The sequence below is a fragment of the Desmodus rotundus genome, chromosome 6, assembly GCF_022682495.2.
Source record: "Desmodus rotundus isolate HL8 chromosome 6, HLdesRot8A.1, whole genome shotgun sequence".
Lineage (NCBI taxonomy): Eukaryota > Metazoa > Chordata > Mammalia > Chiroptera > Phyllostomidae > Desmodus > Desmodus rotundus.
Window position 1 is genome coordinate 49509142 of NC_071392.1, and position 27854 is coordinate 49536995.

General features: G+C 41.7%; 1 protein-coding gene across 7 annotated transcripts in view; it reads left to right on the forward strand.

Moving 5' to 3' along the window:
* Positions 1-1085: 1085 nt before the first annotated feature.
* The window catches only part of SLC26A4 (solute carrier family 26 member 4), a 50858-nt gene continuing 24089 nt past the window's right edge, over positions 1086-27854 (forward strand). Inside the window, exons 1-10 of one of the 7 annotated variants that reach the window (XM_045193532.2) lie at positions 1086-1222; positions 2281-2447; positions 3791-3930; positions 10893-11003; positions 12599-12783; positions 13425-13589; positions 20914-21066; positions 21170-21252; positions 24355-24502; positions 25418-25531. In XM_045193532.2, coding sequence (XP_045049467.2) covers positions 2284-2447; positions 3791-3930; positions 10893-11003; positions 12599-12783; positions 13425-13589; positions 20914-21066; positions 21170-21252; positions 24355-24502; positions 25418-25531 — 1263 coding nt within the window. In that variant the 5' untranslated portion in view covers positions 1086-1222; positions 2281-2283. Of the gene's footprint in view, positions 1227-1294; positions 1500-2119; positions 2168-2280; positions 2468-3499; positions 3546-3790; positions 3931-10892; positions 11004-12598; positions 12784-13424; positions 13590-20913; positions 21067-21169; positions 21253-24354; positions 24503-25417; positions 25532-27854 lie in introns of those variants that run through there. The other 6 variants (XM_045193533.2, XM_024557318.3, XM_045193535.2 and 3 more) reach the window with 6 other exon arrangements.

Consider the following 27854-nt stretch of genomic DNA (forward strand, 5'->3'; position numbering starts at 1 on the left):
CTTATGCATTCATTGGTTGTTTCTCGCATGCACCCAGACAGGAGATCAAATCTGCCACCCTGGCACATCGGGACTACTCTCTAACCAACTGAGCTACCTGGCCAGGGCTATAAATGTGCATTTTAATAACATACAGAATCTCAGAGGGACTGCAGACTCCCTCATGGGATGTTTAGTAGCAGCCCTGGCCTCTGTCCACTAGATCTCAGTAACATCTCCCCAGGTGTGACAACAAAAATGTCTCTAGACATTGCCGAGTGTCTCCCGGAGGACAGAAAAATCCTTAGTTAAGAACTCCTAGTTCTGAATTCCTATCCACTAAGAATTTTAAAGTTAATGATTTAGATTTTCTTTTTTAGGTCCCTTTATCAAGGGTTTATAACCATATTGGGTCAAGAAAGTTTTGAAGATCTGTTGAGAGCTTTTGACTCATTCATTCCTGAAAAATGCTCATGCTTGTATCATGTCGAACACAACTTCAGGGATTTACACTTGGTTCTCCTGTGAGTCCTGTGTCTGGGAGCTTGCAGAATTGTTCTGGTCTGCATTTTCCAGCTGGGCGGGTGACTGAACGCTGACGTCCAGCAGGTCCATAGTTTCGAACCTCCTCTGTGTTTACTTCAGAACACTGCTAGCGAGGAGAGTCATCCTGTTCACCGAACTCGCCCCCCCTTCATCTTAACCTGCATTTGCCAGTTTTAACAAGATTCTTCCCAGAAGAAGACAAGACACAGATGAAGTAGAATAGATCCAGCTTCCCCTCATTCTCTTCTAGTCTAGACCCCTGTCTAGTCCAGCTTATTCCCTCTGATTGTCCAGATAAATGAGAAGAAAGAAAGAACCAAGAGTCAGTCTGGTAAGGAAGGGGGCCACCTGGACACTTGAATTTGATTGTGAAAATAATGCACACATACACTGAAGTGCAAACTATATCTAAAATTTATTAATAAATTATTAACTCTCTACAGCCACCATTCATTGTGTACTCCTAAAGAAAAGAAATCCAAAGGCTTATTAAACACAAAACTGGCCACCGCTCCTTTCCTCCTCCCACCTGGCGTGAGAGCTGTGTGCCAGCTGGTGGAGCTTCCTGGTTGCCACAGCCGAGGCTCCGCGCTCCCAGCAATCGCTCCCCTCTTCTACGTGGGACTCTGCATTTCTATAACATGTACCCCGGGGTTGTCGCGCTTCTGGTTTCGTAGCCTCTGTTAGTAACCGGGAGGTAGGTGAGTGAGGATCTGGGTGGCGCCGCGAGTGACATCCAGTAAGATTCTCAGCCTTCTCTGTTCGGGAAAGAGAAAGAATGAGGGAGGGGTAGGATTTCTTTCCCGGTAAGATAGACTGGGGAAAAACCGCTGCCTGTGTGTCCCTCATTTCGACTTAGGTGTCTCTATTGCTCCATAAATAAAACGTGTCCCTGCCTTCTGCGAGCGCTATAAAGGCCGCGAAACGGCCGTGCCCGGGGCATACCGGGAGGGGCAGGAGCAGAGGCGCAGCAGGTGAGATCAGTGCAGAAGGTGTAGCCCACGCCACCCCGGCGGGGCTGGACTCCTAGGGAGATGTCGCTGTTTGGGGCGTGGGATTAGTGTGGGGCCTGGAGCAGACGGGCAGGGGCTGGACAGCCTTCTCTCTGAGAAGCTGAGAGTGAGAAGGAAGCTAGAAAAACAGACCTGTGCAAGAAATTTGCCCCACACCCCCAAAGTTCTGCCCCCAGGAGAGCGGTGGCCCGCGCCCGGAATCTGCCTGCAGTGCACAAAGCCTCGGGCCCGGGGGATTGACGGGGGGTCCCACGACTGGCCGGGGGCTGTGCTTTTCTCCAGTGTGCGCCTGGGGCTGCGCCCGTAGTCGGGTGAGGGGAGGGAGCAACGCTGTCGAGGTCCCCTTCCAGCCCTTCCCTTGCCCCGGGTCCCAGCCCGGGTCTGGGGAGATTTCAGAACGCGGACAGCGCCCTGACTGCTGGCAGAGGACTGACTGGGTCGAGCTTCCAAAGCCCCTGACACGGGGCTCACTCTCTTCAGAGTTTGGGAGCCACGGGAAGCAGGTGCAGACTACCGGGCAGGAAGTCTTCAGGTGCCCCTTCAGCTGGTGGCGCGCGCCGTGGGGCAGCGGCCCCGAGCGCCCAGGGCGGCTTCGAGAGGTGCAGGCCCCCCAGGACCCGCTGCAACAGGTGGGGTCGGGAGGCTGCTGACCCGCGGTCGCCCCTCCCTGCAGCTTCCTCTTCACTGTTTCTTCTCCTTCCTTGCTCCACCATCTCCCTCCTGGTCCTCCTCCTGCGCGAAGGTCATGGAAGCTCCGGGCAGCAGATCGGAGCCGCTGCCGAACCCCGAGTACAGTGGCAGCTACGTGGTGTCGAGGCCGGTCTACAGCGAGCTCGCCTTCCAGCAGCAGTGTGAGCGGCGCCTGCAGGAGCGCAGGACGCTGCGGGAGCGACTGGCCGAGAGCTGCAGGTAGCGGGTCAGCCGTCGAGGTGGGGACGCCCGCGCTTCTACTGGCAGGCCGCGCTCCGGCTCCGCTGTCCGCGACGTGTCCTTCCCGGTGGGAGGAAGGCTGCACGGTGGGAGGAAGGCTGCATGGTTCTCCACCCGGAGCTGACTCTACTCTCAGAAACTTATCTTTGGAGAGAGCGTGTTCCAGGAGTCCCTGTCTCTCCTTCTCTTTTGTGGACACACGGAGTTCTCCTTGGGGTTACTTTACCAAGTACCTTCCGTTGAAGGCTTTGAGGAGAGTGGGGAAGAAAGGGGCTCCACTAAAAAGAGATGATGGGTAAACCCATCACCTGACCAGCAGGAGTCTTTGAAAGCCCAAGATCATCTAGGCAGGATGCCACTCGGTCAGACACTGAATGACAGCCAGAAATCGGGAGAGCGCGCTGCGCTCCAAGTCCTTCACAACGGGCGGTGGGACCCCTGGAAAACCTCCAACAGTCTCAACCAAAAAGGGCCACCGGTAATTAGATATCACAAACAAAAAGAATTAGAGAACTAGCAACTACTGCTAGATTCTATTTCTTTTTTAAAAACTTCATTTTTTAGGACATTTCAAATACATACAAAAGTAGACATATTAGTATAATGAACTTTCTCTCCATGTTTTTACCCACCACTCAGCTCATGATCTTATGATCTACTCAACGTTAATCTTGTTTCAACTTGCCCACCCACACTGTTTTTGAAGCAAATCCCACCTCTCTCTCATTTTATATGCACATAAAATCTCTAGGGACTCTTAAAAATATAACCACAATTCCATTTTCAAGAGTCATAGAATGTTCACTTACTGTTAATATATTTATCTTTTATCTATTGGTTGTGGATTTTAAAAAACACTAAGTAGCAAAGTACAACAAGGTGTACATGTTAAGAGTTTTGTAAAAACTGATTTCAAGCTTGTATTGCCAAAATATACAGAGTGTGTTTATTTTTATTAAAAGACAAAAAGAAGTAGAAGAGAGCATCTGGGATTAGAAGTCTGAAAATTAATCTCCATTTAGACTTAGAGACTCTACGTTGATCAACGTATGGCTAGACCAGGAAATGGGTTCTTGTGTAGGCATGTTTTCTCAGAGGCTGGGGCGGAGGGGGGACACTTAATCCTGTGTTTTCTAGCATACTGCATTTAAAAGGGTAGACAGAGCTCTTGGCAAAATCACGTTAAGCATTTCAGTGTCTGCATTCGCAATTCCCATTCTTTTTCTAAATAGTTGTAAACATCAGCAGAGTTCAGTTCAAAACTTTATGATTGCTTGTGGCTGAGATTAGATTGAAAGCCCTCTTTTCTTGCTTTTTGACAGTTGTTCGAGGAAGAGAGCCCTTGGTGCACTGAAGACTCTCTTGCCCATCTTAGACTGGCTCCCCAAATACCGAATCAAGGAATGGCTGCTTAGTGACATCATTTCAGGAGTTAGCACCGGACTAGTGGGCACACTGCAAGGTAAGGTTTTGGTGGGTTGGTTCCAAGTGACTGCGAATCATAGCTCCAGAAGCAGTTCATAACTTCCTCCAGGCTTCCGTCGGTCTGCACCACATGCTTGCTCACCCTTGAAGGCCTCATTTCTCCTCTAGAGCCCCTTAGTGGAGAAAGTGGCCTCTTTCCTCCTCCTCTTCCTTAGAGTTCTCTTTCTGGGAAACCAAGCTTGTTCTCCAATGGCACGGCTCTGATAGAGCCCTATTACTGAAGCAGTGGCTTCCCACCTTGTACTGACCATAACTCACAGTAAGAAATATGTGTTACATTACGATCTTTATACATTTAACTCAGGTTTTGTCAAAGAATATTTACCTTCACTACAAGTGATATACTCTGATATTTTTTATTGTCTTATTTTATTATGCTTATTTTAAAAATGATAATTGCATCCCATTAAATTACTTTACCTCTCACACATGGTCTTGATCTGCAGTTTTGAAACTGGCTTAAGGGAATGTGGAGAAAGTATTTTAGCCTGGATTACACATAAGAGTTTTTTCTGTTCCCCTCCCCCCTCCTTTTTAATCTATCCCCTTGTTTTAATCTCTAGAAAAATGTCCCAATGTAGGTTGTTATTACTTTTTTAAACTGGCTTTATATCACATTTCCACGAGCATTTTGGAAATCTGTTGCCTAGTTGGCGAATAATATTCTTCTCTGGCCTCCCTCCCTGTCCTCTTGCTCTGCCCTCCACCCAACTCTACAAATCCCCCGAATCATGAAAACAGAAATCTCATTTATTTATTATAATTTTACGGAGCATTTGTATGTGCCAGGTGCTATGTATGCTGACAAGAATAAGATGCACCACTTGTTTTCAAGGAGTTCATAGTCCAGTGGGGAAATAGATAACAATCCGATGTAAGGGCTGTGGCAGGGGTTTGCAGTGTAACATTGCCTGCTAAGGGAGTGCACACAGCCTTAGGGGATTGGGAACGGCTTTCTGTCAGAGTCGAGTTTCCCTAAAAGTTCAGTCTGAGTTTGCCAAGTGAGGGAAGCAGGGTGGGGTGGGGATGTGTGTAAAAAGATGGTTTGGTAATGGACAACTTCAGAAGTTTGTAATAGTTGTGCAATTCATGAGCCAAAATTTGCCTGTGGAGCTCTCAAGATTACTCAGAGCAGGCCAGGTAGATTCCCACAGAGAAGGAGGATGTTTTGTGGTCCCAGTGTGGAGTCTCAGCCTGGTCAACCATGGTTCTGGTCGCAGAGGTGGATGGCAGCCCCCGGGAGAGCTGTGCAGTTCCTAAATTAAACAAAGTCAAGTACCCGTGTGCACAGTGGACTTTCATAGCTGTGCCATGGCAACATCCCATGACTTCTGGGGGACAGGAAGTAAAAAATCCATGTTTGCTTAGTCAGTGCCCAGCAGAGAATGGCACAAAATAGATGGCACTGCAAACATTTAGTGAAGAGGATTGAATTGTATTCCTGGTAATAAATCATCTTTTTTAAAAAAGTTTGTATTTATTTACTTATTTACTTACTGAGAGAGAGAAATGGAGGGAGAAAGAGAAGGAGAGAAACCTCGATGTGTGAGAGAAACATCAATTGGTTGCCTCTTGCACATCCCCAACCCCCAACTGGGGACCTGGCCTGCAACCCAGGCATGTGCCCTGACTGGGAATGAACTGGCGACCTTTCGGTTTACAGGCTGGCACTAAACCCACTGAGTCACACTAGCCAGGGCATGAATCATCTAATCATCTTTATGTATGAAAAAATGGTATTTCAAGTTTGGTTTCTCCCAAGTTTTCATAGACAAGTACCTTATGAGAATTCATTTTAATTTTAGTTTTATTTATTAACTATCAGGCACTACACTAAGGGCTTTGACCCATTATCTCATTTAATCCTCACAACAACTATTATTAATTTCTTTTTAATAGATGAGAAATCTATTTTTTCTTTTTGTCATTTGAGAACATGTTCATTGATTTTTAGAGAGTGGGGAGGGAAGAGAGAGAGAGAAACATCGATAAGAGAGACAAAGATGGTCAGTTGCTCCCCGCGTGTGCCCCACATGGGGATAGAACTTGGAACCAGGCATACACCCTGACCGGAAATCAAACTGGCGACTTAGGTGTATGGGACAATGCTCCGACAACTGAGCCACACCAGACAGGGCTAGATGAGAAAGCTATTAATTAAATCTTGCCCAAGATCATGGAGCTGGTAGGTGGTGGAGCTAAGATTTGAACCCAGACTTTAATTCCTAGGATCTTAACTTGTACACTGCATAGTTCCTTACTTTATAATAATTTGTTTTTCAGAAACTTATCTCTATAAACTTATCTCTGTAAGGTGAATTTCTGGGAGATTAACCTGGTTCTTTTACCCATTCATTTATCATTCATTCACTTGATAACATTTGTGGAACAATTCTGTATGCCAAGTGTTCAGCATGGGATTCGACAGTTTCTGACAGGCACAGGTACTGACCCCACAGAGCTCATTTCCAGTAGTAGGTGGGGGAAATAAAGAAATAAATAGATAGATAAATATTTCAGAGGTGGTGGGTTAAATGTACAATAATAGGGATTAATTTGGGAGAGAGTATATTTCAGACAGAATGGTCAGGGAAGGCTTTACTGGGGGTGTGTGAAATTTAATCAGAGACTAGAGGATGAAAAGGAGCAGCCATGTGTTGATCAGAAAGGAGTGTATCAGGCAAAGGGGCAGATGCCTTCAGGTCAGAGGAGTATAGTATTTTCAAGGGAGGAGGAAAAGAATTCCGGTGCAGGTGGAATGCAATGAGGGGAAGATGGGTAAACAGGATGAGTTAAGGTTGGGTAGGACGGGGGGGATCAGAATGAGGCAAGTGAGGCACTTGTTCTCAGGGGCTCTCCTTAAATATTACACCCTAGGCACCTCATCCTCACCTCAGCCCTGAGATGAGGATGAGCTGTGTCAGCTTCAAACAGTTCAAGCAGGAGGTGGAGAGAGCTACACAGATCTGATATATGTTTGGGGAAAAGAATCACTGAGAAACACTGATTACATGGATTACATGTAGATGAAAATCACAGATGCCCCCAAGGTTGTTGGCTTCAGCAACTGGGTAGATGGTTATATTATCTATTAAAATAGCAAAGAATGGCTGAGGCTTGGGACAGAAAAATCAAGTTTTCTTTTGCTAAGTTTGAAGTGCATGTGAGGCAAAGAAGCAGAGACGCCAAATACAGAGTTGAAAGTACTACAAGTGTGAAGGGCAGAGGAGAGGGCTGGGTTAGACATAAAAACCGGGAAAGCATCACTCTAGAGGTGATAGTTAAGAGAGTGGGAGTGCCTGAGACTACTTAGGGAGAAGGGCAGATGGGAAGAGAAGGCGGCTGGGGTACTCCAAGGTCAGGGAGATGAGGAGGAGGCCATGAAGAAACATGAGGAGGTTGGGCTCAGGAAGTTAGAGAAAAAGAACAATTGGAGGAATGTGGGATCAGAAGCCAAGAAAAGAGGTTTATTTAAAAAAGGATAGAGGAGCCAATAGCGTCTGATACTCTTGGAGGGAGAGTGTGCTGATGGAACACAGACAACATTTGCAAGAAGGTTTTCTGTGAAGCAGAACAGAGACGTGCTGTAAGCGGAGGGAGATGAGAGACGAAGGTAGAGTGAAAGGAAGTTTCCTTTTCCTGTTCCAATTACAGTTTCTGTTCAACATCACTCTGTATTAGTTTCAGGTGTGCAGCATAGTGGTGAGACACTCAGACTTTGTAATGTGGTCCCCTTGATATTTCAAGTACGCATCTGGCACCATACATAGTTATTACAATATTATTGATTTATTTTGTCTTTTAATATAGGAGATATTAGAACATATTTGTTACTTAGTGCTAATGACCTAGCAGAAAGAAAGAGATCTGTGGCCCAAGAGGCAGAGGAGAAACAACTAAAAATGATGAGAAGAGGCGAGCGTGGATAGGTTCAAGGACAGAAGTGAGAGGGTTGCTCCTTAAAGACACAGGGGGACAGCTCCGCCATTTCGGAGGAAGAAAGGGCAGGCGACGTAGTGCAGACGCGGAGACATTTGACATTTTGTTAGAAGCAGATGAGGGGCATCTCACGGATTCTATGTTTTGGATGAAGTCCAAGATTCATCTCTGAACGGCATTTGTGTGGAGAAGGGGGGCGGGCAGTTTGAGGGAAGTAGAGAGGAGAAAAGCACACTTCTGGAAGAAACGTAATAGGATTGCCAGGCAGGATTAAGTGTCCACCTGGGGCTTGTGATCATTACATGAAAGTGGTCAGCCCAGATGTAAGTGTTATTAGGCCAGTTTATCCAGCTGCTCAAATGCTTGTCATGAAAAAGTGGGTGTTTAGTGTTAGCCAGATTGGGGCTTTGCCAGACAAGAAAAGGGAAGGAGAGAGAGAGTGAAGTAAGGGAGTTCGGAGTGTTTGTGAACTTCCATGGACAAGGAGACAGTGAAGGCCGGAGGACACCAGGGATAGGGAGAAGGCGACCGGTTAATTGATTAGAATCCTCGTGCAGACAAAGATACGTTGCAATAAGGATACTGCAGCAGGTGAGTAGGAAGCTGTAGTAAAGAGGAGGCTCAAAATTGAGATTTCTGAGAGGTGCTGCCGTTTCTAGTGATGGCAGGTCCATGACAGAACCAGGTGGCTGGGCAGCTGAGGAGTGGGGAAGAGCTCATTAGAGAGGTCAGGCTCAAGTTCCTGAGAAGCCACTTATTGCTAAGGATAATGGGATCTTTTTGACTTGCGTTATTTAAAAAAATTCCCACCAACAAGCAAAAGATCAGGGTAGCCTTTTCAGTGCTACCTTTCCATACAGCTACGGGGAGCCGGCTCTCTTCTTTCTATTTTTGCCTTCTAGATGCTTCCAAATGTTTGCTAGCACTCCCTGTATCATTATATGGGGCTCTCCTACACAGGAAGTATACCAACAACAGAAAAACCACAGTATATATCAATGGCTTAGATTTCCTTACAAATTGTATACTTTCAAAATTATTGTATCAAATCCTTTTATATTAAAGATGATTACAATATATTTAAGTAGAAGTTGTCCCTAAGTAGGACACTATATGAAAACTGAAAAAGTCCCCATTTTCCAGGCCTGTAAGGACAGCAGAGCTGAGTTTGGGGAAGTGAAAGTTTAAGGACTTGAAAGAAAGGACATAGAAAATAGGTTGGTTTCATTCCCTGCTCATTCTTTTCTTGTCTTCCTTTTGTGGAGTTACCTTTCTTGTCCATGTTCTTGGGACGACTGGTTATTGCAATTTCTTGTTTTAATTTTGTATATTAAAACAATTGCATCAGTAATACAGATTTTTTTCTAGATTGTAAACTCTGTAAGGGCAGAGCCCTTTTTAGTCTATTCCTGTATTCCTCAAACCTAGAACAGTGCCTGGCATGTGGTAGGTACATAGTCAATAGTTATTGAGTGAATGAATGAATGCTTATTGCAAGAAATTAGAAAATACATGAAAAAATATCTCTTCAACAAATTATAAGTTTCCTTTGATCTTACCATACAGGCAACCCATTAATATTTTTAAATTATCTATCTATCTATCTATCTATCTATCTATCTATTTATTTAAGAGGGAGAGCGAAACATCAATTTGTTGTTCCACTTATTTATGCATTCATTGGTTGATCCTTGTACGTTCCCTCACTGGGGATTAAACCCACAACCCTGATGTGTTGCAACCCATTAATATTTTAGTAAATGTTCTACTGGACACATAAATGCCTATCTATATGAAAGCATAAAAATGTCTAAGAATGATAAGCATTAATTCAGCATTGTGGTTGTCTTCTTGGGGTGGAAGAAGAGCATACAGAATGTTTCAGCTGTACTGGCAAAAATCACTCATTTCTTAAGCTGGATGGTGGATATATAGGTGTTTATTATGTTATAGTCGTTTTGCATATGTGAATTACCTTTTAATATGTTGAAAATCTTTCAAGATTATTTTCATGCATACAAAGTACTTTACTTTTATAAAGGTGGGAGCATGCATACTTACTATTTTTAATTGTTTTTTCTCACTTTTTTGTATTTTACATATCTCCATGTAAATGTATTTCTATACATCACATCAATTTCATTTCATTGAATAACAGTACATAAAATATAATTTAATTTAGTTAGCCACTTTCATATTTTAAGGCATTCATTCAAAAAATAATTTTGGGCATCTATGGGCCAAGATATTTAGGTTGTTGCCACACTTTTTCTTTTTTTACTGTTATGAATGTGCGTATTTGTTAATGACCCAAGAGCCAAAGGGCTTGACTTTTTCCCACTTAAGTAAATGATATACAAGAAGGGAACATGCACTAAGATGTGCTGACTGTGTACGAAGTATCTAACCAAGGAAAGGAACACGTCATATCGTCCCGCAGCCCCATGTACACAGAAAGGCTGAGGTGTCTTCATCCCGGATGACATTCATGCTGGGGTTGGCTTAGTGGAGAAGTCGGCCACCCGTGGAGAGCCCAAGGGAGTTGCCTTGCCTGTCACTAAATACAATTGTCATTTTTTTCTTTATTTGAATCTAATTTCTGTTTCCCAAGAAGAAAGGACAAGGGGCAGAGCAACAATGACTATGTCCCTCAGAACATAGAGAAACACTGAATTCAGATGAAACTGCCTACATGCAAAGTGGTATAAGCTTTTGCACTTAACTGATGAAGTTTCTTAACCAACCACTGCCTTGACTTCTTTTTTCCACTCCTGTGATCAGTGGATAATTGAATTCCTGAGCAGTCGAGCCAGTTCCTTAGAGCGGTGATTCACGTGGCTCACTCATTTTCCCAGCATGGCCACAGACTGTATGCACAAGAAGGGGAAGCTCAGGACAAGCAGCAAATTGAGGATCTCTATGAAAAGGCCTTTCTTTGTTACAGGAGAAACATACTGTAACGTTTGTTTGTGAATTCCATCATTTTGGATGTACTTTCAGGCATGGCGTACGCTTTACTAGCTGCAGTTCCTGTTGGATATGGTCTCTACTCCGCTTTTTTTCCTATCCTGACATACTTTATCTTTGGAACATCGAGACACATCTCAGTTGGTAATTATAAGCAAATACTACAATTGCAGTTTTCATGTTTAATGTAATTTTGGACATATTATGTGTATTATGCTTCCATATCTTTGTTAATGATTTCCAGGGAAATAGGGCTTCAGTGCTTTGCCTCCTTTTTCTGTTCAATAGTGCAAATGGCTCTTCTTATCCTTCAAAATACTATGCCTTCCGTTTGCTTTGTACTTGACTCTTTTTACAGGAAGACGAGAAGTTGAAAAATTATTAAAATTATAGCCTACCTTCAAGTTTTAGCATGGTTTTATTTTTAAAAGTGTAATAAATTTGACTCCATATTTAGAGAGTGTTCTCTTCTGAAGCAAAATATGACAGGGAAAAAAAATCTTCGAGAGATCTTTGAAACTACTGTTTTACCAGATTAATTTAGCATTTACTAAATTATGTTCATCAAATACATATTCATTATTTCATTAAAGAGCATACTTATTTTAAGTCACTAAGATCCGAAGACGGCAAAATCATGCCAAAACAATTTAGAAACTAAGCTTGGCTTTCCTTCTTGGTGTGGCTCAAAATAGGTTTATTTCCTACAAATCCTAAATTTTGAATTCTCTTTTGCTAGAATGTTCTAGTAAATAAACATTTTAATGCTACTTTGCAACTTTGATACTTTTGTGCGTACATCCATCTGCTGACTAGACGTGTCTACCTGGACAATCCTTTTGAAACAAACACAACTGTCCACTGTATTCCCAGTCCATATCCTTGTCCTTAGTTGTATCCCCCCAATGTCTGGCATGTTGCTTTTTCTGTGGAAGGAATTCAGGAAGAGGTTTGTGATTGAAAGAACTTCCTCACCTGGGAGAATTGATCAGCATCAAATGCTTGGTGGGGTAAGCAACGTAGAAGCTGATTTTTTCCTCTTTGGTATTCTATCCATTTAGACATTCAAGTTAGTGGCTTTTGGGACTAAGCCTCACAGTCACTAAAGCCTCCATGACTGAAGGATAGGATCATCATCATCATGGGTAAACATACCAGCAGTGACTGGATCAGTTGCTGGAAGAAAAGGAGCACTTTTACAACATAGAATCTTACAAACCGGCATTTGATATGAAAAAGATAAGTTGTCCTGGAAAGAGAAAAAGGGAATCTACACACTCCTTTTGCTGTTTCTTTATCCTAATTTGAACCCTGGGTATTGATCAAGGTACTCAGCCCCACACAGTAGGACAGTGGATGCTCTAGGAAATGGGCTTCTGCAGCGCACAAATGAGACAGAACAAGTAAGGACTCGGCTTGTACGCCGCCTCTGCTGGAAAACTTCTGACAACTTTCCCCACGCCCTTCGCATGAAGATCACACAAAGTTAGACACCCTTTCCATATGCGTAGACAGCATCCTGAATGCTGTATTGCAATAACCTACCTCCAAGTCTCGCTTGCTCACTTCTAAGTCCTGAATGCCTTTTTAGTTTTTTAGCTTCTTATATGAATAAGCAATATTTTCCCAATCACTGCTAGTTTACCTCACACATCTTTCTAATCCTATGTAGACATGACATATTGAATCTAAACACTAGTGATTAATAAACATTAATTGATAGAGACTTTTTTCCCCAGGACCTTTCCCGGTGGTCAGTTTAATGGTGGGGTCTGTTGTTCTGAGCCTGGCCCCGGACGAAGACTTTTCCATACCCGGCAGTAACGGGACGGCATCAAATGCTACCGTGATAGACAACGTGGCTAGAGATGGAGCAAGAGTATTGATTGCAAGCACCCTTACTCTTTTGGTTGGGATCATACAGGTGATGGACTTACAAGTGAAATATAGATTGGCGTGATTTTTACGTGAAGTAACTAACTGTTGCTGACTCAAAAATAAAAGACCCTTCAAAGTGGGAGATAATAATCATTTACTGAGATCAATAAGAATAGCTGTTCCAGAGGCATTGATTCAGGTAGAAGCCCAGATAATGTTCCAATTAGGAGGCCAAGCACTGTGAATTTATGAGAAAGGGGAGGGGAACAATTACACCAATAGAAGGAAGGCATTTCTAGTCATGCAGGTAGCATGATACAGTGATGTTAATTCTAAATCGTGTTTTTAATTTTCAGTCCAGTAGTCAACAGCTCAGTAGTCAGAATAACCTATTTCTTGTCATCTCTGTAAAAGCTCACAGAAATAAGCTACATTATTTTTTACTCTTCTTAGGACATATCTAGAGACATTTCAAGGCTCATATTACCCATGGTTTTCAAGTTTTAGAGTGATGGAGGGGAGAGATAGAGCATGAAGAAATTCAGATTTGTTTCCTACGAGTATTTTTATGTTACAGGTCAGCTACCAGAGTTTAAATTGTTGTTAACTTTAATTTGTTAATAGTTCAAGGGAGTTGTTTCTTCTCCCAGGCAAACATCTAATTTTTCCTTCCTTCTCTTGTTCTAGTTGGTGTTTGGGGGTTTGCAAATTGGATTCATAGTGAGGTACTTGGCTGATCCTTTGATTGGTGGATTCACAACAGCTGCTGCCTTCCAAGTGTTTGTTTCACAGCTAAAGATCATCCTCAACGTTTCAACCAAAAACTATAATGGCGTTCTCTCCATTATCTATGTAAGTGTTTCTTCTTACTCTAGGGATGTCTCACTAAGAACAATGTGTTCTTTTCTTCTTTAACCTGAGTCTGTAGAGCCTATATTCCTCTGTGCCATATGTTGGGACCCCCTGAAAGCATTCTGTTCTGAAAGAAGCAAGAGTATTAGGAGCAACACCAGAGATGGTTGCTAGGACTGATCTGGGATGCTAGAGACTGGAGCTCCAGTCTCAGTTTGGCCTCTGACAAGCTGAGTGACCTCTGGCACATAGATAGTGGCTGAAAAAGGCTCAGGTTTAGAGCTGGATGACCTGGATTCAAAATGGAGTTGGTAAAAGTATCCACCAACTAAGTCAAATAGGGACAGATGAGAAGCATTTTGGCCCAGAGGCTGACACAGAGCAAGAACTCAATAAAAGCAGTTTTTTTGAAATTACTATTTCACATCTCAAGGCTTCTTTTCTTTTCTGTTTGTAAAATGAAACAATTGGACATGTAACTCTAAAGCCCTTTTTAATGGTGAGGGTCCATAAAATATATAGTATAAATATCTCAGCAGTTCTAGATGAAAAGGAATGTTAGATTCAGAGATGATTCAACATGAAAAACAGATGCAAAAGGAAGATGCGAATCACACTAGTTAGATTGAAAAGTGATGATAATAGTAACATGATGTCACTCTAGCTTGGAGGGAATGATATTACGAGAAAATAATGTATCAACATTTAGAATGGAGTCATTAATGATCCATGTATTAGCTTCTAAAGCAATGTAAGGTAATGCGCACATATCTAAAAACTAGTGAGAAGGTCAGGAATTTGCTGAGTTTCACAACAGTGCCATAATCCCACATTACTCCATCTGTTCAACAAATATTACCCAGTGCCCACTACAGGTCAGGTACTCTGCTAAGCATGGGTGGAGGAGGCAGTACAACTCAATAATTAAGATCATGGACTTTGAACTTCAGTAAGCTTGAGTTGTATGTAGTCTTGGTCCCACCACCTACTGCCCATGTGATTTTGGGCATGTTATATTTCCCCAAACCTCAGTGTTCTTAGTTGTAAAATGGGGATAACAATAGTACCTCTTAGAGTTGTGAGGGTTAAAAAAGAAAAATTGTGTATAGCACATAGCACGATATCTGGCACGTAGTAAAAACTCGTAGTAATGTTATTATTGTCATTACCATGATGAACAGACCTCATCGAGCTTACTGTTCACTTCCCAGGCACTCAGCCTATTAGAACACATCATCGCAGACTTTTTTTTTTTGGCTGTTTTTGACTCAAAATTATTTTTGTCATTGTTGCTTTTTCCCCTTCCAACCTTTGGTTCCCTTTGAAACCTTCTGACTGCCTTTTTCTGGCAGGCTCTCTCACTTTTGCGTCTCCTCACACAGCTTGCTTTTTCTTGCTTTCACACTTTCTCCATCAAGTGTACATTCATTTGTTCCTTCATTGTTATTAATTCAATTCATCTGTCCATTAAGTATTTATTGACTTCCTACCATAGGCCAGGCACTATTCATTCCCTACACAAACCCACTGGTCCCTGAATCTGCCAAGATACCCCTTCCTGAGCGAGCTCACCTGTGTGAACATTGCTAGATCAGCATCCACAGAGATTGCAGGGGGCCTGAGCCAATGGTAACCCTGGGTTCCTGGCCATTGTTGGACCTGTGCAGACAGAGAACCGAAGTAGTTCTTCTGGTCTCCTAGGACTGTGTTTAAGGTGAAGCTTGCTCCCGATGATCCCATTATCAACAGGGATGAAAGTAACCAGGAAACACTAGAACAAGGTCAAAAATAGGGTTTTGAAACCAAACACAATCATTATGTGACATGTCCTGTTAAACATTATTCTTAAGTCTCAGGCAACAGTCTGTCATAGAATTTTGCTAGAATTCCTCCCAGGTCAGCCAAATTGGATGAAGATGTTTTTCAATCATCCTTGTGTGGTGGGGAATATAAGCTTCCTCTTCTGAGAAGAAAGAATGAGTATGTTGGGAAATGGTTGCATAAGGCTGAATGAGCCACTCTGTAAGTGAACAGAGAATTTTGTTGATGACATTACCAATTGCAATTATTCATGAAAGAATCCTTCAACGAATGCAGAGTGGTAGTGGGTTCTTCCAAGAAAGACTGTAAGATTATTGTTAGATTTTCTCCTTGGAATGTAGTCAACATTCCTTTTGTTATAAGGTTGTACTTTGGATTGATCCCTGACCCCACAAAAAATAGCAGGAAATAATGAATACAAAAAAAATGGAGGATGAAATACTGGGAAAGAAAAATATATAAACATTAATTCACAAATGTCAAAGATACTGGGTATAGGATGCAGAAAGGAGAATTTAGAATCAGTAATACTTTTCATGCTACCATGTAGCTACTCAATTTCTAAGTAAATCATGGAGTCCATTTCAGAGTGATTATTTTCCCACCATTCACTTTGAATGGTTTGTCTCAATAGACAAAAGCAAACTTTCTTCATGCTTACTAGATTGATGCTACCTGCCCCATTTTCCCCTAACAAAGAGGAAGCACATTGAAGGTTTTGCCCAGATGGTGAGAGTTTTGAAAGCCACTCCTAAGCTTGATCAGTTTCATTACTTTGAATCTATTTCAGTATGTAAATTTAAGCCATTATAATAAAGAAAGTAACACTTTAAGGGTTAAGATATACAAACACACACACGTGTGTACATGCATACACACATCACACACATGTATACACACATATACATATATGTATACATGCATACACACATTTATATAAGCCTACACATGTGTATGTACACGTGCACATATATACATGTGTGTGTGTGTGTACTCACATATATATCTCATACTTACATATAGACTGGCAGGAGATGCCCTACAGTAAATGGTGATTATGCAGGGTCTGTTATATTTATAGAAATAAGATGAAGTAAAATAAATTTGGTTTTAGAAGTTAACTAAAAAATGCGCTCATGTAATACCAGGTAAAATTTTTCCTTATGACTTCAAACACCCAGGCAATGCTAGGTAAGAATGAAGAAATTATCTAGATGGAATGGTCCTAACTTTCTCCCAGCATGCAGAAAATATAGTGAAACATTATCCATGACTGAAAAGCTTATTTTCATGATTTGAATTATTTAGAAGACTAGGCTGGATGTGTTTATCCATATTTAAACATATTTTAGAAAGTATTTTAATAATTAACTAAATTAGAATTAATTTTCAGTACTCTCTTAAAGTCTCATTTCTGTATCTTTGAGCACAATCTGACTACTTCAGTTTATACGGGTGAGTTTTATTTCACATAGGTTAAACTTTCTATTGTAGAGCTTTTTGTAAGAGATCCTGAATGATCACTCGATATATAGGCAACTAATATATTCATATGCCTTATTGAATGCAATTGTGTGATATAAACTGATTTTTGGAACTCCTATTACATTGCCGTTTTTTAAAAGATTTCATTTATTTATTATTTATTTTTAGACAGGGAAAGGGAGGGACAAGGAGAGGGAGAGAAACATCAATTTATGGTTGCTTCTCACACGCCTGCAACCCAGGCCTGTGCCTGACTGGGAATCGAACCAACAACCCTTTCATTTGCAGGCCAGTGCTCAGTCCACTGAGCCACACCAGCCAGGGCACAGAGGTACTTTTTATTCAAAGGTCTAAGTGACTCTCACAGATTAAATGAGGACCTTGTAGTGATTACTCTTATAGGGTGAAAATGTTTTTATGATTAGGATAATTATTCTGATTGTTTTTAAGTTTGAATTTTTCCATCTTGGATTGAAAGTAAACCTTCTTTGTATAGACGGTTAATCAAAATATTATATCTCATGAATTAATGAGGATCATCATCAGAAAACTGCTTATGTAAAGGGCCAGAGTACAATAACCGCAGGACTTAGGGCTGTTTACCTCTCTGGTAGGTACTCTAAGTTCTTGAGTTATCATGTCTGCTTGTGGTAGTTTCTCCATTGTTTTCTTTTTCAAGCTGCTATCACTTGCCTCAATTTGTTATTATCAGTGTGTCTGCATCTAGAAATTTTTACTGTCTCTGGGAAACAAAGTAAACTTGTTAGTTCTGCGGTTAAAGCAAGAGTTAAAATACTCTTTGATTGAAAATCCAAGAGGTTTGCTCCAAGTCAAATACTTGCTCTCTAGTTCAAGCACTTGGTGGAATGTATTTTGTTTGCACTATAACTTCTGCCCTCGTTCCTTTACTCTGAAATGTATTCCAGGGAGCCGAGGTTGCTGGCACAGTGACTCCTAGATTACTTAATGTTCCCAACATGTAATTGCTATCAGATTGTCATAAGTCTTTTTTTTTAATATATTTATTGATTATGCTATTACAGTTGTCCCATTCCCCCCCCTACTCCACTCCATCCTGCCCACCCCCTCCCTCCCACATTCCTCCCCCCTATAGTTCATGTCCATGAGTCATACTTATAAGTTCTTTGGCTTCTACATTTCCTACACTATTCTTACCCTCCCCTGTCTATTTTCCACCTATCATCTATGCTACTTATTCTCTGTACCTTTCCCCCCCGCTCCCCCTCCCACTCCCCTATTGACAACCCTCCATGTGATCTCCATCTCTATGGTTCTGTTCCTGTTCTAGTTCTTTGCCTGGTTTGCTCTTGTTTTTGTTTTAGGTGTGGTCATTAATAACTGAGTTTGCTTTCATTTTTACTGTTCATATTTTTTATCTTCTTTTTCTTAGTTAACTCCCTTTAACATTTCATATAATAAGGGCTTGGTGATGATGAACTTCTTTAACTTGACCTTATCTGAGATGCACTTTATCTTCCCTTCCATTCTAAATGATAGCTTTGCTGGATACAGTAATCTTGGATGCAGGTCCTTGCCTTTCATGACTTGGAATACTTCTTGCCAGACCCTTCTTGCCTGTAAGGTCTCTTTGGAGAAATCAGCTGACAGTCTTATGGGAAGTCCTTTGTGGGTAATTGTGTTCTTTTCTCTTGCTGCTTATAACATTCTCTCCTTCTGTTTCATCTTGGGTAATGTAATTTTGATGTGCCTTGGTGTGTTCCTCCTTGGGTCCAGCTTCTTTGGGACTCTCTGAGCTTCCTGGACTTCCTGGAAGTCTATTTCCTTTGCCAGATTAGGGAAGTTTTCCTTCATTATTTGTTCAAATAAGTTTTCAATTTTTTGTTCTTCCTCTTCTCCTTCTGGCACCCCTATAATTCGGATGTTGGAACGTTTCAAGATGTCCTGGAAGTTCCTAAGCCTTTCCTCATTTTTCCGAATTCTTGTTTCTTCCTTCTTTTCTGGTTGGATGTTTCTTGCTTCCTTCTGGTCCACACCATTGATTTGAGTCCCAGTTTCCTTCGCATCACTATTGGTTCCCTTTACATTTTCCTTTATTTCTCTTGGCATAGGCTTCATTTTTTCATCTGGTTTTCGAACAAATTCAACCAATTCTGTGAGCATCTTGATAACCAGTGTTTTGAATTGTGCATCTGATAGGTTGGCTATCTCTTCCTCACTTAGTTGTATTTTTTCTGGAGCTTTGAAGTGTTCTGTCATTTGGGCCATTTTTTTTTTGTCTTGGCGTGTCTGTTACTTAAAGGGGCGGAGCCTTAGGTGTTCCCGGGGCGGGGGTAAAGCTGGTGTCTGTGCTGTGACGCTATACATGGGGGAGGGGCTGAGAGAGAGCAATGGCGCCCGCCCCACTCTCCACCGGATTTCAATCTTTCACTCCACTACCCACAATCAAACTGGGCCCCTCTGGTGCTGGTTCCTGAGTGGGTGGGCTTGTGCACGCCCTAGGCCCCTGTGGGTCTCTCCAACCACCTCTCCTGTGAGGCTGGGAGTTTCTCCTGCTGCTGCCCCAACCCCCACGGGCGTTTTCAATCAGAGGTTTGAGGCTTTATTGCCCCCCCCCTCCGCGCTGGAGCCCTGGGTTGTGCGGTCTGCTTCACTCCCCGCCATTTGTCTGGTTTATCTGTGCACGAATATGGGGACGCAGGGTGCTACCTGCCTCTGCCTGCCCTGTTCTCCGCCACTCTGAGTCCGGCCCTGTTGGTTTATCTGTGTGCAAATGTGGGGTCGCAGGGTCTGCTAGTGGTCAGACTGCCTGCCCCGTTTGTCCCACACTCCACCAGTCTTGGTCCTGTCACGGCAACAGGAGTCCTCTCTGTCCCAGCTGCCCATCTCCGCCCCTCCTACGGGTCTGGATGAATGTTTATTTTTTATTTCCTTGGTGTCGGACTTCCTTGCCGTTGGATTTTCTGTCAGTTCTGGTTGTGCGAGGAGGCGCAGTGTGTCTACCTATGCTGCCATCTTGGTTCTAGATTGTCAGAAGTCTTTTAGGCATGGTTCATCTATAAAAAGAACTAAGATATATGTCATAAACTGTAAGATGCTCCATTCCTTTATCTTCACATAAAATATGTATAAAGGGACTCATTTAAAGAAAAGTAACCTTCACTGGGAGATTAAATTGTCTCAAAGAATTGATGGAAACCTTCTCCAGTCATGCCTTCTTCAGGACTGAAGTTGCTATAGCAAAGGTATTAGTGTTCTTCCCTGGGATTCTCCCTTGCTAATATCCCTCTGTTCCCAGAAGCCTCCTATTTACAAAACAAGGCTAGTTTTTCTTGAGCTGGTTTATCTCTCCATTTGGAAAGAGTTACTTTTATTTGTCATCTGAGTTCAAGTTTGAACTAAGTACCAGATTAATTTCCAAAAATTTATACTTGACCTGTATATCAATTCAATAGATTTTCTTTGTCATAATGAATAGGTCAGCCCATATGTATACACATATGAAGTATTTCAGGTATTTTATTATCACCTGCATCACTGGCAAGAGCTTTACCTGAAATACTGGTTAGTTGGGACTTTTTGGTTTATCAGTATTTAGTTTCAATGATACCATATCAACAAGGTAAAAATTAGGCCAGTTAATAGCACCTGTAAAACCACTTTTACAGATACAAACTTTTAAAGTTTTCCTGCAAGTAAGAGACAGTATATAATGATGTTTTTCTTTTAAGACATCTAATTTTTATTGTAAAAAACACAGATAGCAAAAATAAGAAAGTAGAAATCACCCATAGTGTTAGAACTCCAAGTAAACCATTGTTAACAACTTCAGGTACATACATACACATATATCAAAGATATGTTTATATATCAAAGGTACATATATGTCAAAGGCATATATATCAAATGCTGGATGTATTTAATGGTGTCTGTATTAGTCAACATATTTTTATGGTTTTACATAGAGTTCTTAAATTCTGTGTGATGATGATATCATGATTTTTTCATATGAGAAGTACATAAAATTATTTTTTTACAGACTCTGGTTGAGATTTTTCAAAATATTGGTAACACCAATCTTGCTGATTTCATTGCTGGATTACTCACCGTTATTATCTGCATGGCAGTTAAGGAATTAAATGATCGATTTAAACACAAAATCCCAGTCCCTATTCCTATAGAAGTAATTGTGGTAAGTAGAATATGTAATTAGAAGACTCAGTATTAATTAGTTGGACAAGAAAGGAATTGTTAAAACAAATGGATTTTTTAAAACTTCTTTTGTTTTATTTCAGACAGTAATTGCTACTGCCATTTCATATGGAGCCAACCTGGAAAAAAACTATAATGCTGGCATTGTTAAATCCATCCCAAGGGGGTGAGTATAGCATTCCTTTTAGGAAATACTAATATCATATATTAAGTCAGTACTTACTATTTAAATGAAACCTTTTATTACAAGTGTCATTTCATTGGTGCTCCTTCAATAGTCCTATGTGTGTACGATCATAAAGAAGCACCATTCGTGCAAACTATCGGAAAAGCAGTGTGTACGTAAAGTTCAATCCAGTTGTTTAAAAGCAGCCCCTATACACTCTCTCTGTCTTTCACTTTCTCAAAAAGTGACAAGACATGTACAGTTACCACCAGACTCCTGATTTAAACTTACATGTATAATTATAATAATATAAATAGAATCATGGATAGGAAAATTTTTTTTGCACTGAGAACAATCTGCTTAAGAAATCAGAGACACCTAATCTAAATTCTCCACCATTGAGTTTAATCAATCTTAGGTAATACTTATGTCATTTGTTCCTTTAAATAAAATGCACAACCTGCAAGGGAATATTTATATATGTTTGGTAGTTTGGTGAGTTACGACCGGAAAGAACTAAGGTCCTTTGTCCATCTCTGACACTGCCTAGTTCTGTGGCCATGAGGGCGGGGGGCGGTTCTCTTGTAAAACAAGGGTAATGACAACTGCTGAAACTTCAGCTTGAGCTTGTTATGAAACGCTAATGAGATCTCTCATAAAATGCACAGAGTGGACCAAGTGCCCTACACTATAATTTTATCATACGGCGTTTTAAAAGAAGCCCAAATGTTTATTAGGTTTGTAACATTAACTTACAGCATTTGTGACTAGACTTGCTGTTACATAACCCCTAAATACTAGTTCCCCCTCTCTCAGTACCAGCTGAGGGACCTCGTACCAGCCTCTGTTCCTCCGCGCTCCTGACAGAAACACTTGGGGCCCACGGAGCACCAGTGTTTGTTCCGTGGGAACTGCTGCCTTTTCATTTGATCCATCTTAGGATTTCTTCTAGTATCTGTTCAAAAAATATTTGAAAAATTGCACCTGGCTCCATGGGCCTTAATTAACATAGCATCCATTGTAATGTTTCTTAGACTTACTGAGACCCTTGTTAACATAGGTTCCTGGTTCTCACCCCAAACCTGTTAAATCAGGCTTTCCAGAGGAGGGGCCTTGGAATTCATATTTTTCAGAAGTGCCTGTAGTGATTCTTATGATTAGGTATATTTGGGAAATTTTACCTTAAAGGATCAACATTTTGATAGTAAATCCTATTGTTGAAAGGAATTAAATAAAAGATACAGTGTGGCTTCTTGAGTTATAGCATTTTCAACAGAACAATTAGATTATTTGAGTAGTTAAAAACAACTGCACAAAAATGTATGTATTACAGGCTTCTTTTGTCAGGCTTCCTAACAAACACTTAGGCGTGGTCCACAGCAAATGCCTGGCCCCATAAATCCATGTTTTATTTGTTGGTATGGGGAACTCATTTCTGCTGCCCTAAATTATCCTTTCCTGCCCTATCCAGAGCTTTCCTGGCTGCTGTCCCTTTGAAAATGGATCTCTAGTCTCGCTCTTGGCTTTAGTCAAGCTGAATCCTCTGACAGACCACCTTGTCAGTGGTCAGCTAACCTAACCTGCCTGACCCCAGGGACTCTGAGCTCCTCCACAAGGCAGTGAGCCCGTTTGTCTCGCAGTGGGATCCCAGAAAATATTTGTTAATGGAATAAAACAGCCAAGCCTATGCCATGATACGCCGCAAGAAAAGACTTTGTTGCCTGATCTAATGTGATGGTACAGAAACAAGCCTAAACACATTAACAGTCCTGAAAAAGAGGATGGAGTAGAGAGATTAGAAAAGAGAAAAATAAGTTGAGTGTTAAAGGTGAGAACAACGAAAGCAAGAGGAGCAAAGAGAAAGGTGGAGTTAGCGCACTTTTTCATTGTCTCCCCTTCAATCCTCCAAAAGGGAGTAAAAGTAAGGCTGCTGTTGGCAGTTCCTTTTCATCCTGCTGAGGGTCAGTACCACGTGCTAGGACCCCTTAGTCCCCAGCAAGTCCGTATAGGAATCCTATGTCTGTAAGAATCTCATTTCTGCTTTACCACCTCCCTCTAATTATGGAGGGGGAAACGTAATTTCTTATTAAAAGAACTTCAGGCTTAAGTGAGTTATATGTAGAGGAGATTTTTTTCTAAGACCTCAGGAATTACACCATATGGATAGTCCCAAGATATAGGTCCATGGAGGTCATCACCCAAATTTTCACATTCGGAGACAAACACATGATTATAAAGTAACAGGGTTTTTTTTTCTTTGTACAGTTTGTAGTACAGCTCTGGTTTTGTGAAACAGTGGTCATTCGACACCCGCCCCCCCCCCACCATGATCACTGGGATATGTTAGTCGTCGTGACGACGAGGCATTCTGATGGTTACATAAGTTTAATCCTTTTCTGAACTCAAGAAGATTTTAAATATCAAGACTCTTTAAAAATTGATTTGAGAGAGAGAGAGGGAGGGGGCTGAGAGAGAGAGAACAGAGAGAACCGTCGATTTGCTCTTCCACTTATTTATTCATTCACTGGTTGATTCTTACATGTGCCCTGACCGGGGATCAAACCCACAAGCCCACAAACTTGGCACATTGGGACAACCTCTAACCAACTGAGCTGCCTGGCCAGGGCTAAATATCATGGCTCTGGAGATATCGATTTTCCACTTAGCTCTTTAGCGCTGTATATTCTTAGTTTCTTTAATAAACCTTGCATCTCTTCATACAGGATAGATCTCACTTTATGGCCAGTAAATCCTTTAAATTCAAAGATCTTTAGGATGAAATTGTGTAAGGAGAAACACTAATGTGGACAGAGCATGCCATAAGATTTTGTGATATTAAAGAGCCAGTAATGGTGGGTTTATTCATGTCAGAGGTACAAATGAGGCAGCATTGGTAGGCTCTCAATAGGAGCAAAAATATCAGCCAGTGAGAGGGCACCAACTTCTGAATAAAAATTATAAAACTGAATGCTGCCACTTATTCTCATGTGCTTTTGCCCTCTTGGATCAAGTGCTTTCTTGTCTAACTTGTGGCTGGGTTGGTGAGGGAAAAGAGAATTATGGTCGAATATTCACAGCACTTTTCATTTGAAAACTCACTAGATTCTTGCCTCCTGCACTGCCACCTGTGAACTTGTTTTCTAAGATGCTGGCTGCATCGTTTTCCATCGCTGTGGTGGCTTATGCTATTGCAGTGTCTGTAGGAAAAGTATACGCCATCAAGTATGATTACACCATCGATGGGAACCAGGTATGGTCACCCTTTTGCTAACTGGTTTTGAAGGGCTAAAAATAAATGCATGGAAAAAATTTTATTGTCTGCTAAAGAAGAGATTGGTTTCTTCCACCAGTCCTTATTGAGTTGGTTTCCCTCTTGTGCACACTAATTTGAACTTATTTAAACATATGCATACTGTATCACTTTGACTTTTAAGAAATCAGTTAAAGTGATAAGAATTTTAAAAGAGTTAATTCAGTCAGGTTATAAATAACATTCAAAGTTAACATATTAGGTCAGAACAAGAATTCTTCATGTAATCCCGTATCTCCTGGTAATTTTTTAAATGGTGGCTATATGACAAAATGAACACTTTTAATAACAGTTGTGGCCACTTTAAATTTAGATGGTTCACTGCACAATTAATGACACAGGCCAGTTTTGCATGCATCTGATACATTGCCAGGTGAGCTCACAAATTCTCAGTTACGGCATGTTTCTGAAAGCACAGCCTGGCAATTACAGCAGTTAAATGATTAGTAATCAAGCAGAATAATAGCTCTCCTAGTCATAATAGGCTTCACAGCGAATATTCAACCACGGAAATAACACTTTATGTGAGAGCAGAAAAAATGTTTTATGTGGGAGCTGTAGCAGATACGCCACTCACCAGGAAGTGAAATAAGCAATTTAGCAAAACGTCAGTTACTCTTCCTCATCAACCTTAAAAAACCGATTGAGAGCAGTGAGGCCTCCTTTAGGGCCTAAGGACCCCAAACACGTGATATTTCTCAGGACCCAGGCAATTTTCATGGTAAAAATTAAATTGGGACTATCAGGCAGGGTGGGTTTGGGAGTTTGTTTCCTTAACATTCGTCCTTAAACATTTGGGAAGGGTCTTGAAAAGGTTGTGTTTGTACCATCACTGTCATCCAGTCTCTCCCTTAGGAATTCATTGCCTTTGGGATCAGCAACATCTTCTCCGGGTTCTTCTCTTGTTTTGTGGCTACCACTGCCTTGTCCCGCACTGCTGTCCAGGAGAGCACGGGGGGAAAGACACAGGTAGGGAGCAACAGTGTGGTCATATCCCTCCACTGAATGAGTTGGGCCTGGCCAGGTGGCCCAGTTGGTTGGAGCATCTTCCCATACACCAAAGGGTAGCAGGTTCAATCCCCGGTCAGGGCACACGCCTAGGTTGCTGGTTCAATCTTGGGTTGGGACGTGTATGGGAGGCAACTGATAGATGTTTCTCTCTCACAACAATGTCTCTCTCTCTCTCTCCCCGTTCCTCTCTCTCTAAAATCAATAAGCACATCCTTGGGCGAGGATTTAAAAAAAGAGAGAAAGAACGTCGGGAACAGCAGTTCAGAATGGGTTGCCCAGCACGGAGCAGGACAATTAGCCTTTGAGAAGAGAGAGCATGCTTCCTGCTCTGATTCCCCTGACTCCCCGGGTTGTCTTGTTTCACCCCCTTCACCAAGAACCTTTCAAACCACAACACTGATGGTTTTCTGAGTCGGTAATTCTTAAATCTCTGTGTCAGTGCTGAGCTAGCTGGCAGATAGCTACACTTACCTGTTTTTCCAGGGACAATAACAATTGACAAAGAACCAGTCATAAAGAAAGCTGACTCTTATCAATTTGTTATCTAGAGCTAGAGAAGGCCTAGTAAACGCATATTCATGGCCTACTGAGTTATTATATTTTCAGAAAAATTAAGTGTCTATTTACATTTCCTTTACAAGGATCAGGAACTTCCTCGAGAGGCCTTTGGTCCCACAGAACAACAGTTTGTTAGCCAAGAATATTTTGTTAAAACGTTTTGACATTTCTTCTTGAGTAAGATCTTTTTCCCTCAAGTTCTGAATGTGGGTTTAATCTTGCCTTTTTTATGTGTTCTTAGTTGTTCCCTTTACAAGGTGACCCCAAAACCTGCATCCCAGTTACTATCTGGAGAGCCTCTCCTTTATTGTCCAGAAAACTGAGGAGCCTTTCTCAAAGGCCATGCTTTCCAGCCAAACATGGAGTCAAAGATGCCAAATCAAGTGGCTGAGGGCAAGGGGCAGGCTCAGGAGCTGTGTTTCTGTTATGCCTGGAGAGTTTCTCCTTCCAGCACAGAAAGAGCTATTATTTAAGAGGAAAGAGTAAATTGAGACTATAAAGGAGAACAACAAATCCAAAGTAAATAGTATCACACACATGTGCACACACACAGAATCTTTGAAACAGGGTTTTAATAGGGCAGAGACACTACAAATCAGTATAAAAAAGAATGACCAAGAAAACCAATGACTTCAGGAGCGGCTTGCCCAGGGAGAGCTTTAATTGCCCCCCAGGAGCACTTGATACTCCTTCCTTATTTACAATGGGTCTTTTCGACAGGGTTGGAAGAATGGATCTCTCCCAATTTCTTGGCTCTTGTTGAACAAAACTTTAATTTTTATAATTTTTCTTTGTAAAATTGAGTTCATTTTTTATGCAAACATTTCTAGCTCTGAGGGCACAAGAAAAACAAGATAACCCATACCAGGGAGCATAACCAGAGACCTGTGGTCAAAGGGGAAGAGGTCAAAGGTGATTTCCAAAGCTGTACCCATGTTTGGGGACAGCTGTCAGCAGCAGGAGTTTCTGCTGCTTTCATCTGAGACGCAGTGTTGACAAGGTCTCCAGGGCATATGGCTGTAAGCAGGTACAGGCAGATCCCCAGCTGCCGATGTTCACTGCCCTGCTGTCACCTCCAGGTCCAAATGAGGCACAGGCTGGCTGCCCAGGTAGGAATGCTGATGTAAAATGATTCCTTGGCAGAGGGTTTAGGGATAATGGTGTTATGGTAAGCTGATACCCACCAGCCACACACTGGCCTGTATTATGTTTAGGAGCAAAGGAAGCCAGGATTTCAGTATTGAAGAATGAAACAAGCACAGAAATGGTTTGATATTTAATTACTGAAATGTATACTAAGTTCTGGGGTTAAAAGTCTTAAGTGCCTGAACTGAAATCCAGGGACTCATGACTGAATAAACCAGCCAGTTTTTCCTTGTGTGGCTTCTCATGTTTTCTTCTACTTTAGAGCCTCAGTTTCAGCATCTCTTCAATGGGCATAATAATTGCAGCCACCTTAGGGATGTCATGAAGTCCTGGTGCCTATGTATTTGTAAATGCTCATGGTTCCAGTCATTAACTCCTCATGATAAGAAGTGTCTTAATACCTATGAGACATGTATTACACCTGTCACAGAACCACTGAGCACGTACTTGCTGAATGAATGAACAAACAGAATAACGAGTGCTGGTGGATTAACTGTTTCAGCACATCTGCAGACTGTAGAAGAGCTCACTGTTGCAACCTGTTCCTTCTGTGCCCCCGTCTGATTCCTCCTGGTTC